Genomic DNA, 18,131 nt, shown 5'->3' on the forward strand with positions numbered 1-18,131 from the left:
TGCTTCTAAGGATTACTGACCGCGTTGCACTGGTAACATCACATTAGCTGCTCTTCTGCTTCCTTCCAGTAAATTCCACTGTCATTGTTCATCGGGTGTGATCACTCAGGCTCCGCAGAGTATCAGGTGGGTGTGAGCAGAGCCTCCGACAATGCAGATGTCTATTTCCGTGGAGTGTCTGGTGGGCGGGGTTAGCAGTCTTTCCCACACACTGAGCAGGGTTACACAAACACCGCTCCGCTTCTTGCAAGCCAGGGTCACCAAGAAAGCTTGTCTTCTCTGGTTCCCATTGGTCGCTGATAACTCTGCTCCGAATATTCTTTTTTCTTAACTGCAAGGACTGTTTAAACTCTTCCAATGTCTGGCGAATTGAAGAACAAAGGTAAAACTGAACTAGCTGAAGGTGGTCAGAGGTAAGAGAGTGTGACTTCCTAATTTGGGGCAAATCACCTGAAATGTGGTGGTAGGGGGAAGAGAGGTAAGAGAGTGTGACTTACTAATTTGGGGCAAATCACCTGCAATGGGGTGGTGCGGGGGGGAGAGAATCTCTTTGCTGTAACTAGCTGAAGGTGGTCAGAGGTAAGAGAGTGTGACTTCCTAATTTGGGGCAAATCACCTGCAATGGGGTGGTGAGGGGGAGAGAATCTCTTTGCTGTATTATTTTTGGGAATTTCACTAAAAGTCTTTTTCACTACAAGTTTAATAGCAGAAGAAAGAAATATCCTTTCCCATTTGAATTTTATAAGCATTTGGATATGTTCAGATTTGTTAGTAAAGATGTTAAGAATGGTCTGATCCCTTTGTCCCCAAACTGGAAGATAATTTTCAAAGCTGGCTTTCAAATTAATATAGAATGCTAACTTTATAGGCCTAGAGATGTGAAAACAACTCAAGGTAAGAATATGTTCAGGAGAGATACTGCTCCCAAATCTCATCTACTTTCTCTCTATTTTAAAAGTAGTTCATATATCATTCTGAAAGAGATTTTTACCTTTAGATTCAAATCCATGATATTGGTGTTAAGTATAAAAGGAATAACACGCTTAAAGAATATTCTTTTTAACAATGCTATCTCAGTTGGTATTAAAAGGCAGGTCCTACTAAAATATTTTCAAGATAGTTTTCTAAAGACTTCAAGAAATTTGACTTGTTATATACTTTATATAAAGGATTTTTCTTCCAAAATAAATGAAGGTGGCTGTACTATTAATAAAGTTTTACCAGGAAGAATATTCGGAGGCATTGCAGCATGCAATGTTAGGGAACGCCTCACTGGATCTCATGTACTCATGAGAGGGTTGTGTCTAAAAGTTCATTTCTAAGTTAACTGTTTAGAACTGAAAACCTTGAAATAAAATGAAGTTCATGGCCCATTTGAGTCTAGCTAAGTTGTTTTAAACTCAAGGCAATATTAAGATATTATTTAAGAAATACGGTTCTTGAGTTGACAATACTGTTCCTCTTTCCACACTCCACAGGGGACGGAGCGGTCAGGGCAGGTACTCCTGCTGTCAGTGTCTCTTCATTTATGTCTAAGGCCTATGTCTGCATGGATACATTGTGTAAATGGATGGGGGTTAGGAGGCCAGGGATTACCTTTATGGTTATCATAGTATTATCAAGAAGGTTTTGTGGGTTTTCCCATAAGATCTTATGGAAAAACTCAAATGAGATTTTTGGCCAACCAAATACAATGGAAACAGTGACAGATTTTTTTTTTTTGGGTGGGGGAGCTCCAGAGTCACTGCAGATGGTGACTGCAGCCATGAAATTAAAAGATGCTTGCTCCTTGGAAGAAAAGTTATGACCGACCTAGACAACATATTCAAAAGCAGAGACATTACTTTGCCATGAGCTTCATTTTATTTCAAGGTTTTCAGTTCCAAACAGTTAACTTAGAAATGAACTTTTAGACACAACCCTCTCATGAGTACAAAGGTCAGTCTAGTCAAGGCTATGGTTTTTCCAGTAGTCATCTATGGATGTGAGAGTTGGACTATAAAGAAAGCTGAGCGCTAAAGAACTGATGCTTTTGAACTGTGGTATTAGAGAAGACTCTTGAGAGTCCCTTGGACTGCAAGGAGATCCAACTAGTCCATTCTAAAGGAAATAAGTCCTGAATATTCATTGGAAGGACTGATGTTGAAGCTGAAACTCCAATTCTTTGGCCACCTGATGCGAAGAACTGACTCATTTGAAAAGACCCTGATGCTGGGAAAGATTGAAGGCAGGAGGATAAGGGGATGACAGAGAATGAGATGGTTGGATGGCATCACTGACTAAATGGACATGAGTTTGAGTAAACTCCAGGAGTTGGAGATGGACAGGGAGGCCTGGCGTGCTGCAGTTCCATGGGTTCTCAAAGAGTCGGACACGACTGAGCGACTGAATTGAATTGAATACATTTTGAAGCACGACACTAGTCTCACTAAATGCCCTGAACTTTGATTTCTCCATAACATTAATATGTAAGGGTGTATAAGTTAGGGGCTATTTGGGTATGACTTGAGGAAGGTAGATATTATTGTTCTTGTTCAGTCACTTAGGTGTGTCCAACTCTTCTGTGACCCCATGGACTGTAGCCCCCCAGGCTCTTCTGTCCATGAAATTCTCCAGGCAAGAATACTGGAGTGGGTTGCCATCCCTTCTCTAGGGGATCTTCCCATCCCAGGGACTGAACCCAGGTCTCCTGCATTGGTAGGAAGATTCTTTACCACTGAGATACCTGGGAAGCCTAGACATTAGGATGAGATGGTTGGATGATATCACCAATTCAACGGACATGAGTTTGAGTAAACTCCGGGAGTTGGTGATGGACAGGGAGGCCTGCCATGCTGGAGTCCGTGGGGTTGCAAAGAGTCGGACACGAGTGAGCGACTGAAGAACTGAATTGAACGGACCTGGCACTTCAAAGGGATTCAAGGAACACTGAGTGTCTCAAACTCTGGAGCAGAGTTAATCCTCCTGGAGTATTCATAACCAAAAGCCAGATTCCACAAGGGTTGTCTGAAAAGTTTCAACATCTACCAGCAATAAATGAACACCCCCTCCAGAGAACTCAACTTCCTTCCAGCTTTCACAACATTTCCATGTCTAAAGCTCCAAGGAACAAAAGGAAGCCACCAAATATAGAAGCAAAGAAGGGACCATAAGTAAGAGGCAGAAGGAAAAAGTCAGATATAGAATCATACCCACAAATGCTTCAGAGATTAGAATGATCAGAAATAGAGTTTAAAATATGTTAAATATATTAAAAAGCAGAGACATTACTTTGTCAACAAAGGTTCGTCTAGTCAAGCTATGTTTTCTCCACTGGTCATGTATGGATGTGAGTTGAGCTATAAAGAAAGCTGAGCACCGAAGAATTGATGCTTTTGAACTGTGGTGTTGGAGAAGATTTTCGACTGCAAGATTTCCTTGGACTGCAAGGAGATCAGTCCTGGGTGTTCATTGGAAGGACTGATGTTGAAGCTGAAACTCCAATACTTTGACCACCTGATGTGAAGAGCTGACTTATTTGAAAAGACTCTGATGCTGGGAAAGATTGAGGGCAGGAGGGTAAGGGGATGACAGAGGATGAGATGGTTGGATGGCATCACCGACTCCATGGACATTAGTTTGGGTGGACTCCAGGAGTTGGTCATGGACAGGGAGGCCTGGCATGCTTCGGTTCATGGGGTCTCAAAGAGTTGGACTCGACTGAGCAACTGAACTGAACTGAAATATATTTTAAGAAATTAGGGAAAGGCTTGAAACATGAGTTGAGAAAGCAGATTTTTAAACTTTTATTAATCTTTTTATTTTGTATTGGGGTATAGCCAATTATGGAGAAGGCAATGGCACCCCACTCCAGTACTCTTGCCTGGAAAATCCCATGGATGGAGGAGCCTGGTGGGCTGCAGTCCATGGGGTCACTAAGAGTCAGACACGACTGAGCGACTTCACTTTCACTCTTCACTTTTCACTTTCATGCACTGGAGAAGGACATGGCAACCCACTCCAGTACTCTTGCCTGGAAAATCCCATGGATGGAGAAGCCTGGTGGGCTGCAGTCCACGGGGTCGCTAAGAGTCAGACATGACTGAGCGACTTCACTTTCACTTTTCACTTTCATGCCTTGGAGAAGGAAATGACAACCCACTCCAGTGTTCTTGCCTGGAGAATCCCAGGGACGGGGGAGCCTGGTGGGCTGCCGTCTGTGGGGTCGCACAGAGTCGGACACGACTGAAGCGGCTTAGCAGCAGCAGCAGAGCCAATTAACAATACTGTGGTAGTTTTAGGTGAACAGCGTTGGGGACTCAGCCACACACATACATGTATCCATTCTCCCCCAAACTCCGCTTCCATTCAGCTGCCACATAACACTGAACAGAGTTCCTTGTGCTATACATAGGTCTTAGTTGGTTACACATTTTAAGAGAACGCAGATTTAAAAATAACCAAACAGAGCTTTAGAAATAAAATACAGGTAAAAAACCAAATGTCTGACTTTAACAGAAGATAAGACAAAGCCACAGAAAGTATTAATGAAAAGGAAGATATTTATAAAGTTATCCAAAATCCAGCCTACAGTGATAAAGAAAAAGAAACTACGACAGAGATATTAGGAGAAATGGAAGGTAGAAAGAGATATGTGTATCGTCATAGTCCCAGAAGGAAAGAGGAGCAAGGATGATGTTCAGAATTTCCCACAACTGATGGAATTCACCAGGCCAGCATCAAGAAATGCAGAGTAACCAAGAAGAAGGGATTAAAAAAGTCTTCATCTCAATGCTTCATAGAGAATCTAGAAGTCTAAAGACAAATGAAATATCTTAAAAGTAGAGACAAAGATTACACTTCAAGATTACTTTCAAAATTCAAATTATAACTGGAGATGTTGGAAGACAGAATAATGATATTGACATTGTACAGAAAGAAATGTCAATTTAGAATTCTTTATCAGTGAAGATATCTTTTAGGAATGAGGGCGAAATATATATATTCCTCATCCAAACAAAAAGTGAGAGGCTCGGTCAGTACCTGTGGCCTGTATTTTAGACAGAAGGAAGGCAGTCCTAGGCGGGAGACAGAAGCTGAAAGTAAGAAAGAAGCAGGGTCCTGGCAGTCCAGTGGTTAAGATTCCTTGCTTCCAATGAAGAGGGTGTGGGTTGGATCCCTGGTCAGGGAACTAAGTTCCACATACTGTGAAAGTGAAAGTTGTTCAGTCATGTCTGACTCTGTGCAACCCCATGGACTTCTCCCATGGACTTCGTCCATGGAATTCTCCAGGCCAGAATACTGGAGTGGTTAGCCTTTCCCTTCTCTGGGGGATCTTCCCAACACGGGTATCTCCAGGTCTCCTGCATTGCAGGCAGACTCTTAACCAGCTGAGCCACAAGGGAAGCCCCACATACTATGTGGCATGGCTAAAAAAATAATTTAAAAAAAAAAAAAAAGAAGAGCAAAATAAGTGGTAAACTTCTGGGTAAATTTAAACAAACATGGACAGTATAAAACAACATCAGTAATGTGTTATAGTTTTGGATGGTATTTCAAAGGTCTGTGTGTTGTTTGAGAGAAGATTGATATATTGATAAATTCTGGATTTAATCACATAAATTTGTCTGTTAAAATTTCCAGGTTAGTCACTAAGTGAGTAGAAACAGACCACAGAACTTCCAAAAGCTAGAACAAGGGAGAACTGAAAGCATAAAAGAAAAATTAATTCTAAAGAAGACAAAGATGAGATAAAGAGAACATAGACCCGGAGAAGACGAATGCAAAGTACACCATGGTGGAGATGAACTCAAATATGTCAGCAGTTATAAAACATGCAGTGGCCTAAACGCTCAATCTAAGAGTGATTATCAGACTAGATTGAAAGTCAAAATTCACATTAGTTAGATACATCTGCACATAATGACTTAGAAAGTTTTGATGTAATAGGATGAAGGAGATATATTGATACTAATAGTAGGCAAAGGAAAGTTATGACCAACCTAGACAGCATATTAAAAAGCAGAGACGTTACTTTGCCAACAAAGGTCCGTCTAGTCAGGGCTATGGTTTTTCCAGTGGTCACGTATGGATGTGAGAGTTGGACTATAAAGAAAGCTGAGCACTGAAGAATTGATGCTTTTGAACTGTGGTGTTGGAGAAGACTCTTGAGAGTCCCTTGGACTGCAAGGAGATCCAACCAGTCCATCCTGAAGGAGATCAGTCCTGGGTGTTCATTGGAAGGACTGATGTTGAAGCTGAAATTCTAATACTTTGGCCACCTGATGTGAAGAGCTGACTCATTTGAAAAGACCCTGATGCTGGAAAAGATTGAGGGCAGGAGGAGAAGGGGACGACAGAGGATGAGATGGTTGGATGGCATCACCGACTCAATGAACATGAGTTTGGGTAAACTCCGGGAGTTGGTCATGGACAGGGAGGCCTGGTGTGCTGCGGTTCATGGGGTCGCAGGGAGTTGGACACGACTGAGCTACTGAACTGAACTGATCTCATCAGGAGCAAGCTGTTTAGACACTTAAGGCAAAAGCATTGCTAGAGTTTCAGAAAGTTACAACATAATGTAAGTTTATCAGGCAGAAATAACAATTATAAAGTGGCTTGTGTATAATAACATAGGCCCAAACTATATAAAGCAAAAACTGAAAGAACTTTAAATTGAGATAGGTGAATCCATCATCAATTAGATTTTAAGTCATCTCTTTTATTAATTGAATTGTATCAAGCGTATGCAAATCTGGTAATAGAAGATGTCAAAAGCACAAACATAATAATTGATCAAGCACATATCTTTTATTTATTTATACTTTGGTTGCACCATGTGGTTTGTGGGATCTTAGTTCCTTGACCAGGGAGTGAACCTGCGCCCTTGGCAGTGAAAGTGCAGAGCCCTAAGCAGTGGAGCACCGGAGAATTTCCCAAGGATGTGTTTCTAGAACACCTTACCCAAGAGCTGAAGAACATAGATTCTTTACAAACACGCACAATTAAAACAAGCTCAAAACATTGTAATATTATTAGCTTATAGACTAAGTTCTTTGACCACATATAGGTTATGTACTTTGACTGCTGTTGTTGTTACAGTCGCTCAGTTGTGACTGTTTGAGACCCCATGCACTACAGCACGCCAGGCTTCCTTGTCCTTCACTATCTCCCGGAGCTTGCTCAAACTCATGTCCATCAAGTCAGTGATACTGTCTAAACATCTCATCCTCTGTGGCCCTCTTCTGCCCTCAATCTTTCCCAGCATCAGGGTTTTTTCCAATGAGTCAGTTCTTCTCCACAGATGGCCAAAGTACTGGAGCTCCAGCTTCAGCATCAGTCCTTTCAATGAATATTCAAGGTTGGTTTCCTTTAGGATTGACTGGTTGGATCTCCTTACTGTCCTAATGACTCTGAAGAGTCTTCTCCAGCACCACGGTTTGAAAGCATCAATTCTTCAGCACTCAGACTTTTTTTTATGGTCCAACTCTCACATCCACACATGACTACTGGAAAAACCATAGCTTTGAATATTCAGACCTTTGTAGATAAGCAGATGTCTCTGTTTTTTAATACACTGGTCTGTTGCTACTGCTGCTGCTAAGTTGCTTCAGTCATGTCCGACTCTGTGCGACCCCAGAGACGGCAGCCCATCAGGCTCTGCCGTCCCTGGGAGTCTCCAGGCAAGAACACCGGAGTGGGTTGCCATTTCCTTCTCCAGTGCATGAGAGTGAAAAGTGAAAGTGAAGTCGCTCAGTCGTGTCCGACTCTTAGCGACCCCATGGACTGCAGCCTACCAGGCTCCTCCGTCCATGGGATTTTCCAGGCAAGAGTACTGGAGTGGGTGCCATCGCCTTCTCCAAATACACTGGTCTAGGTTTGTCAAAACTATTCTTCCAAGGAGCAGGCGTCTTTTAATTTCGTGGCTGCAGTTATCATCTGCATTGATTTTGGAGCCCAAGAAAATGAAATCTGACACCGTGTCCACATTTTCCCCATCTCTTTGCCATGAAGTGATAGGACCGGATGCCATGATCTTAGTTTTTTGAATGCTGGGTTTTAAGCCAGCCTTTTCACTCTTCTCTTTCACCTTCATCAAGAGGCTCTTTAGTTTCTTTTCACTTTCTACCATTAAAGCGGTATCTGCATATCTGAGGTTATTTCTCCCATAGTAGAAATATTTCTCTTTGTAGTCCTGAGAGAGAAATATGCTCACATTAGTTGTCAAGTAGGAAATATTACTGCTGAAATATGATGTTAGGAAGATCTAACACCACTTTGAAGGCTTGCCCTTTGTAGAGTTCTCTACCAGTTGTGTCAAAAGTTCTAAAACTGCTAAAATCTTACCACTGGTTTCAATAAAACCTCACTAACATAACTGTATACAAAATCTTTTTTTCAGTAATTTTAAACAAACATACAAATTGTGTCCATCTGTGTTTCTATCCCTTTTACCTCAGTAGTATCAGGATATATAAACCTCTGCATCGTGGTCAGCCTAAAAGCTGGTTTAAAAAAGATTTGTTTTGTGTGTAGGTATGCAGTATTTCCTCTTTATATATACTTAGAGTAAATTTAAAACAATATGCAGGGGTATGATTGTTATTTGTGTGCACTTGGGCTAAGTCACTTCTCCGTGCGACCCCATGGCTAGGCTCCTCTGTCCAGGGATCTCCAGGCAAGATACTGGAGTGGGTTGCCATGCCCTACTCCAGGGGATCTTCCTTCCCCAGCGATGACTGTCACTTAAATCCCAACAAATGGTTGGGGAAAACAATTGTATTAGTAGTAAAATTCCTGTAGGCACCTCAAGTAGGGTTCTTTTCTTTGGAGAAGAATTAATTATAATGAAAGGAGAAGTCTGCTTGGAGCAGAAGTGGTTTTCGAATTTATAGATGTGTTTTCAAGGCTTTGCACTATAGTAACTTCTTATGTAGAAAAGAGTTTTATTTGGGAAAAAAGATGATGTGGTGTATTTTGCCTCATTGTGAAACTGAAATCTACAGTTTGATTTCTCAAAAGATCACACAATTAGTAGCACTTTTATTAAACTTGAACATCATATTGTTCATGTGATACACAAGTAATAATTCCCATTTTACAAATGTAGGAACTGAGAAACTGAAGTGTCTCACCCCAAGTCAAGCTATGACAACACATTTGCCAAAACATAATTTTTCTGTTTCCCCATTATGTCCTGTGCTCATTTTAGACTACCAGGTCTGTGACTATGCCATGCATCATGACTGTTACTTTGTTCACCAAGTAACCGTCGTCTTTGGCCAGAATGTTTGAGGGCTGGTATACTTGAGTTTAATTTTAGGTTCTTGATTCTAAATTCTTTAATTCCCAAGCCTCCTCCTTTGAGTTGTATGTCTCATGACTCACTCTATTCATACCACATCTGGTTTCTTCTCATCCTCTTTCCTTTTGCATGAAGAAGCTCCGAAGCAACCTCTATTGGGATGAAAAACACGGAGGCAATGTGTCAGGGGTGGTGACGACGGGAGAAGCCTTCTCCGGAAGGTCTCTGTGTAACCGTCTAGCCCTGACCACCTTCGCACGTCCATCCTAAGTAAGACTGTTTCTACCTCTCTTCTCGGTAGATCCCACGCAGGAGGCCACACAAGAGGGAGAGAGGCGGTACAGGGTAGACCTGGTCTTAAGTCCGGCTTGGCCATCACCATGGGATGGCTTGGCCCGCTTCTTCATAAGATGCTGGTGAAAGAGCCTGTCACGTAGAGTGACCGCAAGGGCTGGGACGGTGCGTACAAGCTGCTCCCGCGCTCCCCAGGGCTCTGCACGCGGCAGCTCTTAGTTCAGGCCCCTCTGCCCTCGGGCTGCACCCGCAAGGCCTGCCCCTCCATGGAAGGGTCCCTAAGTGAGTCCTTGGCCACATGGCGGCCGTGATGGGGGGAGGTCTGTGTCCCCGACGACGTGCAGGGGCAGCAGAGCAGTGTTATTTGGCTGCCGGGCTGGGTTCCTGAGCAGGTGCACCTCTGAACCTTCCTGACTTAGGAGGGGGCGGCTCTGGATCCCCTAGGAGGTACCCAGGCCCAGTGACAGGGAGGCCAGGGGCCGAGCGCGGCGCCTGGCGATCGGGATGTGCAGCCTGAAAGCCACGCGGCGCTCCACATACACCAAGGGTTAACGGTTGCTCGGACGCGGGGCGCGTGCGGGGCGGCGCGCACCGCGGGGTGCAGGTGCCCTGTCGGGTAGTTGGCTTTCCGGGGCGGGGCGGGGGCGGCCCTGAGCACCCCCACCCCCGGGGGCACGGCCCTGAACCGCAATCCCCCAGCCCCCTCCCCCTCCCCCGAGCCTGGGCCGGCTCCGGGGGCGCACGCGGCGCGCACCGCGGGGTCCGGGTGCCCTGTCGGGTACTTGGCTTTCCGGGGCGGGGGTCGGCGGCCCTGAGTGTCCCCTCCCGGAGCCCAGGCCCGGGGCGCACGCGGCCGTCCGGCGCCCAGGCCGCGCGAGCAGCTGGCGGTCGGGCGCGCAGCGAGCCCTCGGGCAGGCCCGCTTGCGCCCGCGCGGCCCAGGTGAGGCGGCCCCGCGCCGGCGCCGCGCGCCCACTTCCTGGTTCGCGGGCGGTGCAGGGAGCGCGGGGCGGCCGGGCCGGGGGCGGGGGCGGCGGCCGCGCTGTCACAGAGGCGCGGGGCGGGGCGCGGCCTCTCCGCCGGGCCGGGCCGCCGCGCTGCGCGCAGCCGTTCCCGCGGCGGCCGGCGGGCGGGCGCGCCCCGCGACATGTAGCCATGGACTGCAGGACCAAGTGAGTGCGGGCGGGGGGCCCCTCCGCGGACCCCGGCCCCCCAACCCCGGCTCCCCTGGGCGGCCTAGGCCGCGGGCCTGCGGGCGGCGGGGGGCGCGCGGCCCGGGCGGAGGCCTGGGCGCCGGCGCGGCGCTGCGGGTCCCGGGCGGCAGGCGGACGTGAGGCCGGTTCCCCCCGCCGCGCGCCGGGCGGGCAGGCGGCTCGGGCGTGACTGCCTTCCCGGCGCGCTTCCAGGGTGTTTACCGGCGGCCCCGGGTCTCCCTCCTCCGGCCCCTTCTCAGGGCAGAAAGGTGCCCCGGGCGTGGAATACCGGCGCCGGCAGAAGGGGCTCGCGGAGGGCGTGTTTTCCGTGTGGTCAGCAGCACCCTTGGGTGCCCCTTGGGCTTTTCTTCAGGACCTTGAGCAAGCAAAAAGCCATCTGAACAGTGTGGTGGTGTTCTTTCAGTTATCTTAGGGGCAGGAGTTTTATATTTTCCTCCGGAAACTTACTTTGCAAAAAATTCCTTCTTTCTTCCTTTGACACCCTCTTAAACCAACCCCCACCCCACCTACCCGAGTTCATGAATATCGTGTATATATTTCTTTTAGCGTTAAAAGCCTTTATCATTTCCCAGTGTTACAGAGTATTTTGTATTTACACTTAAGAGAGGTTCTAAAGACTTAGGAAAATAGGAAAATAATTTTCTTCAGTGTTTGATATATTGGGGGAGGGTGCTAGGTATGGGACTTAAAAAAGTGTATCTTTTGACATTAACTGGATTAGGAGGGAGGCTCACCTGAGTTCAGATTATTCTCATTGAAGCAACTTAATAGTGGGACGGCTGAGGAATTTGCAGAGTAATTTATATGGCTTGCCAATTTCTCTGTTTCTAGATTCTTGTAATAAATTTTAAAAAATAGAGCGCTTGCTTAGAAGCCAACATAGCTGTTAGTTTCTTGAGGGAAATGCATGATTAAAAACAGCCAGTGCACAGACAACCAAGGACTCCAGTGGCAGAAATAACAAATACATTAACACTTTGGTCACATGGAGTTTGTGGTGTCAGATGTTGCTTGATCTTTTATCTTCTGGCAGAAAGAGATTAAAACAGAACTGTGTTAAAAAGAACACAGTGTTTCTAAACAAGATGTCTCAGTAGATTTCCATTCACTTCTTGAAATTAACAAAGTATACCTTGAATGTGTGAGCATTTAGTGAATGTTGATAACTTCTGAATGAAGCAAAACCTTACTGTTCTTAGTGATCAACTCCAATATTGAAATAGGAGTCCAGTTTTCCCAGATAGTTGACGTTATCTTTTTGGGTTGGCCTCGGAGGCTATGTATAGTTTGGCACTTAAAGCGTGCTTCCCTACTGTAATTCTGTCTCAAGACAGTATACGCAAAGTTCCACTTTTAAGGACCATTATGAGTGTTTCATTGTGCTCTAGAACGTGGCAGCTGGAACCAGTCATTCCGTTGTGTCTATATTGCAAGTCCTTTGATAAAAGCCAGAGAACCTGCCATTAAACTCTGCTGGTGGGGAAAGGTAGCGCCTGTTAGGAACGTTCTGGCTTTTCAATTTTGGTTTGATAAGATAAAGGCAATGCTTTCTATTTATATAGCACTTAATACTTTATAAAGTACTTCCACATGTATTATGTGATTTGTAATCCTCACAGTTGTTCTGTGACCCTAACAAGGTACTTTCTAGGTGAGAAAGCAGACTGAGAAGTTAAATGTTTTCCCGAAGTCTCTGAACTGTTAGCCTCAGTGCGCTTAAGTTGCTGAACCAGGAAAACACTTTATTTCTTCTCCTTTGTGATCATGTAGTTTATTTTTGTTTAGTCGCTAAGTTGCATCCCACTCATTTGTGACCCCATGGACTGTAGCCCGCCAGGCTCCTCTGTCCATGGGATTTCCCAGGCAGGAATACTGGAGTAGGTTGCTATTTCCTTATCTGGGGGATCTTCCCGACCCAAGGATTGAACCTGGGTCTCACCTGAATTGGCAGGTGGCTTCTTGACCACAAAGCCACCTGGGAAGCCTGGTCATATCGTTACATGGAATCTATTGAGACAAGAACAAGATTAACTATTAGAATTAAGAGAATATAAAGTTTGTCATAGGAAAGAAATACTAACAAAGTTCTTTTTCTTTCAGGGAAAATCCAGAAAGGACCTTTGACTTGGTATTGAAAGTGAAATGTCATGCCTCTGAAAATGAAGGTACGTGTGTTTTGCTAGTTCAGAAGAAACGCTTAGGGTGTAGACAGGTGGAATGCAGTGGTATCAGGACAGGACTTGTATTAAATATACCTTCTGTGTCTGGTGTCTCAAGTTCCAGTCGGAAAATAGAGGCTGAGTTTTAGCTCTAAGGTGGTGGGAATCAGGAATGCTATCTGTGTAGCTTAAATTTCAGGAGTGTGTCAGTGCCGTGTAACTCACAACTTTGTTGATGACGTTATTGTTACTTACGGGGATATTCTTCCATTCCTTCTTGAAAATTCAGCTCCTGTTTAAAACGCTGGTGAAAATTTTCTCACTGGTACAAGCGGGAGCCATACCAGTTCCCATCTCAAGTTCCCCAGACGTGGAATGTGGACTGGGCAGCCCTCTCTGCGGCCTTTACCCCGGGAGCCAGGGGCTTTCAGAGGGCGGTAAACGGCCCTGTGGCGTTACCTGGAAGGGGTTTCAGCTGTCAGTTGCTACATCATAATCTCCCGAGATGATGAGGACACCTCAGGATCATGCCTGTTGTTGGTTTCCTCCCTACTTTTGTGGGGGGTGTGTGTGTGTGTGCTGGGTGGTGGGGGAGGGCTGGTGGATGAGAGGAGGCGCTGTCTCTTCTTGCTCGTCTTCTCTGCCTTCTGTCCCTGTGTTGTATCTTTCATGGATCTCTCCCGTGGATGACTTCACCACCCGTGTACTTAGACCCCAGATAGCATGATGATTCAGTGTGAGACTTTTGTCCAGACTGGTTGTCCACCCTTGAGGCTGGCTGGGAAGTCTCTCCACACTCGCAGCTCCCCAAATTGGCCGGCAATTACATGCTCCTAAGCAATCTGGAGTCGCGCACCTTAAAATAGACGTGCCCAGCCCAGCTGCGGTGAGGTGGGCAGGGCTAATTTTAGGTAGGAAGGCAGGCCTGTTCCTGGCTCCAGTGGCCCTGCCTGCCCCACTCAGGCCTGCTTGAGCCACAGCTGTGGTCAGGTTTGTCCCCCAGGCAAGGAGAGATCCTAGGTTGTACGTGAGCTTTCTCCGGTTGAAGAGGTTATCTTTTGTTTTCCTGTGTGTATTAGTCTGCTTACGGTCTTTCCAGGTCCAAATACGTTCTCTTTGAAGAGTCCAATGGATACGTTTTTGTTTTTTTTTTTCAGCTCCAATTTAAATGTATTCTGTAGTGTATTTATGATAGGAATAAGTCTTCACAATATCTACCATAACATCAGCTAAGGTGTGTGAAATAATGCTGACCTGCCGTGTTTGTAGAACAGGCTAAATTCCTTTGGGCAGCGTGGGTTTCTCTGCCATTTTGAATGCATGCTGATTCCTGACGAAAGGATGGGCCTGCCTCGTGGAACACCAGCTCCATGCCTGTGTTGGGGGGGTCCCGAGTGGTCTACTCCTTACCTCCTCTCTCTGCCTTTATCTGTTTTTTTAGGAGCTAGCCTTTTCAGTAGGCATCTTCTACTTCTGCCCTTCTTTTATTACCTTCTTGCTCTTTTGGTTTCGTTGTTTAAATCACTGCTCATCGGAAACATCTTTGTATTTTAACTGTTTATGTAGCACGATGAAGTTGAAAATATTATAAGTGGTTAAAATAAACATGTTTGGCTTCTCTGTAGGTTGCAGTTAATCTGTCCTACCCACGTATTCCATTAAAATAGCTCACTGGCAGCAAAGTCTAAAGATTTTTTTTAAAAAGCTAAACTTAATTATGTAAAAAGCATTAGCATCAGTTCTTTTTTGATTGTGACTTAAACACTGTGAACTTGACTAATATTTTAGGGTCTAAGAGTTACCCTTTTTGTGCTCTAAAAAGTAACACTACCAAATAACAAAAGTTTTATGTCAGATTGAGAGTTTGATGTTTATAAATGTTTTAAAAATAGTTTTCTGTCTTATTGATAATTATTGAGGGGCAGAATGTCCAGAAATTACTCCAGAAAGTTATTCAGATATTTTTATTTAACTGTCAGTGAGAGCTATGTATTTAATGAGTCTCATATGGGCATCAGTTTATTTAAAATAGAACACTTTTTTGCTAACATTTACATGAACATGGACGACATTCTTATGTTCTAATGGACATGTAAAACAAAATGTGTAAATTATGTTTTAGGGTACAACATGAAACCAATTTAAATAATAAGGAAACTTAATATTTCATAAAAGGAAGTTTAGAAGTAGGTCACCAGAGACCTCGGCTCTTTCTGCCTCTGGGCTCGCCACCCACAGGAGTGCAGCCACTGGGAGACTTAGGTTCCTTGTGGTGGTAGCGTGGCTCTCAGACAGGCAGGAACCCTGCTTCTTGTTTATAACTCTGGGGATGGCAGACACTGCCTTGTCATGGTCCTAATGGGGGTAGTTTCTTTCCCCACATCCCCAGAACGTTGGGTCCCAGTGGCCCAAGTGGGCTTGGGGCTGACCGATCCTAAAGTAGCCATCGGTGGGGGTAGGGGTGGAATGACAAGATCATCATGAATGACACACTAAACAACTAGCAGGGAAGAGGAGAATGGAAATCAATTAAAGTGCTCTTTGCTTTTCTTAAAACATTGGTTTATTTTTTGAATGAGTTGTTGTTTCTCAGTATATTGGTGTATTTTTTGATGACTATCTATTTGATCCAGTAGGAAGTACGATGGTTAGGGTAAACTTGGTTTATGCTAAGATTGATAATTAAGGTATTTGGCATGTTTCGTATTTACTTTTTAATAGAGAAGTTTTAACTTCCTTTATTTGTCCTGAATGATTTAGATCATAAATGTCTTCAGAGGCAGATCCTCGGTAACTAGGATGTAGGTAGAGATTTGAAGTGGCATCATAGGGGACTTCCCTAGCAGTTCCTGTGGGTAAGACTCTGAGCTGATAGTGCAGGGGACACGGGTTTGATTCCTGGTTGGGGGGCTGAGATTCCCACATGTCTTGGGGCACGACCAAGACAAATAAATACGTACTTTTTTGTTGTTGTTTTGTTGCTAAGTCACGTCCCACTCTTTGCGACCCTGTGGACTGTAGCCCACCAGGTCCCTCTGTCCATAGGATTTCTCAGGCAAGAGTACTGGAGCGGGCTGCCATTTCCTTCTCCAGGGGATCTTCCCAACCCAGGGATCAAACCATTGTCTCCTGCATTGGCAGGTGGAATCTTTGCTGCTGAGCCACCAGGGAAGCCCAGATAAATAAATAGTCTCAAAAAAAAAAAAAAAAAGAAATGGCATTGTTGAGATGTAGCTGATAACGGCTGGCCCTGGTGAGGGACAGTCTTCCTCTCACCTGTTTGGACTTGTTTCAAGGGCATTGCATGAGTTTTTGGAAAGCACCCGTCACATGTGACAGGGCGTTCAGTACTGCTGTGAGCAGGTCGGTGTGTCCCTGGTGCGTTCTCTTGTGTTGGAGGGTGGGTGCCGGGGGCGTCCGGCCAGTGGCCGGGGTGTCTCCGCGTGGCTGCTTTCTGGGCAGGGCAGCGCCTCTGGTAGCTTCTGCCCCACCCCCAAAGAGCCAGGTGCTGGCATCTAGCTCTCGGTGCTCTTCCCATTAGACCTCCAAGCTGGCCGCCGTCATCATACCTGGTCCACCGTCTTTTTCTCGCTTCCAGCCGTCAGGGAGGCTCAGCCAGCAGGAACGGGCTGCCTGCAGTTCTCACTGCGGAACTTACTGGAGGCGTGTCACCTCTGCTTTCCCCAGGAAGATTCAGGGAACTGAAGAGCGGCTCTTGCCGGAGGAGGGTGCGAGACGCCTCCTCCGGGGGTTTCCCTTTGGGCAGCGGCCCCACGCCCCTGCTTTCTGTTCTGTGCTCTTGCCCCCGCACCTACAGGGGCAGGAGCCGTAGCCCCTACTTGTGTGGTGCCTGAGTCACCGACAGCCAGTCCTGCATACTTGATAAAAAACCCCGCAGGCAAAGATGAAGTAACTTGCCCAGAGCAGCCTGGCTCCAGAGTCTCTATTTCAGTCTATTGGTTTTTAGTAGATTTGATAACATGTAGATATTTTAAGAATCCGCCTGCAATGTGGGAGACCTGGGTTCGATCCCTGGGTTGGGAAGATGCCCTGTGCAAGGGCATGGCAACCCACTCCGGTATTCTTGCTGGAGAATCCCATGGATGGAGGAGCCCTGCGGGCTGCAGTGCATGGGGTTGCAAAAGAGTTGGACACAACCGAGTGACTAACACTTTCTCACTTCTCACTACGTATTTAAATCTAGTGTCCCTGTTGGCTCTCATGTGTAGTAGCTTCGCACAGGGAAGTCAGTTCAGTTTAGTTCAATCGCTCAGTCGTGTCCAGCTCTTTGCAACCCCATGGACTGCAGCACACCAGGCCTCCCTGTCCATCTCCAGCTCCTGGAGCTTGCTCAAACTCATGTCCATTGAGTTGGTGATGCCATCCAACCATCTCATCCTCTGTCGTCCCCTTCTCTTCCCGCCTTCAATCTTTCCCAGCATCAGGGTCTTTTCAAATGGGTCAGTTCTTCACATCAGGTGGCCAAAGGATTGGAGTTTCAGCTTCAGCATTAGTCCTTCCAATGAATATTCAGGACTGATTTCCTTTAAGATGGACTGGTTGGGTCTCCTTGCAGTCCAAGGGACTCTCAAGAGTCTTCTCCAACACCATACTTCAAAAGCATCAATTCTTTGGCACTCAGCTTTCTTTATAGTCCAACTCTCACATCCATACATGACTACCGGGAAAACCATAGCCTTGACTGGACGGACCTTTGTTGGCACAGTAATGTCTCTGCTTTTGAATATGCTATCTAGGCTGGTCATAACTTTCCTTCCAAGGAGTAAGCGTCTTTTAATTTCATGGCTCCCGTCACCATCTGCAGTGATTTTGGAGCCCAGAAAAATAAAGTCTGTTTCCGTTGTTTCCCCGTCTGTTTGCCATGAAGTGATGGGACCAGATGCCATGATCTTAGTTTTCTGAATGTTGAGTTTTAAGCAAGTTTTCCCCTCTCCTCTTTCACTCTCATCAAGAGGCTCTTTAGTTCTGGAGTATAAACTGTGTGGCACAGGTACTTTTTTTAAGCAGGAATACAGTGTCTTCTGGGAAGTTAATGAATGAGGTGTGATTCCACAATGCTTACTGAGCCTTGCCCTTGTGGTATTCACACTGCACCACTCTTAGGATTTCCATGTCCATATTTAGTGAATCTTTGCGCTAACATTTTTATTTATTGGTGGTTT

General features: G+C 45.7%; 1 protein-coding gene across 34 annotated transcripts in view; it reads left to right on the top strand.

The window, feature by feature from the left end:
- Positions 1–211: 211 nt before the first annotated feature.
- Positions 212–18,131, top strand: part of DENND1B (DENN domain containing 1B) — a 279,101-nt gene continuing 261,181 nt past the window's right edge. For 16 of the 34 annotated variants that reach the window (XR_015143011.1, XM_086343207.1, XM_086343188.1 and 13 more), the window contains exons 1-2: positions 10,678–10,747; positions 12,890–12,954. Coding sequence is in view for 25 of the 34 variants with exons in the window: in XM_086343188.1 (XP_086199314.1) it covers positions 10,731–10,747; positions 12,890–12,954 (82 nt within the window). In the remaining 9 variants the exon portion in view is untranslated. Of the gene's footprint in view, positions 414–10,381; positions 10,518–10,677; positions 10,748–12,889; positions 12,955–18,131 lie in introns of those variants that run through there. The other 18 variants (XR_015143006.1, XR_015143008.1, XR_015143009.1 and 15 more) reach the window with 9 other exon arrangements.

The sequence above is a fragment of the Bos grunniens genome, chromosome 16, assembly GCF_055505025.1.
Source record: "Bos grunniens cultivar Pamir isolate PY7600 chromosome 16, Bosgru_T2T1.0, whole genome shotgun sequence".
In the NCBI taxonomy this organism is placed as follows: domain Eukaryota; kingdom Metazoa; phylum Chordata; class Mammalia; order Artiodactyla; family Bovidae; genus Bos; species Bos grunniens.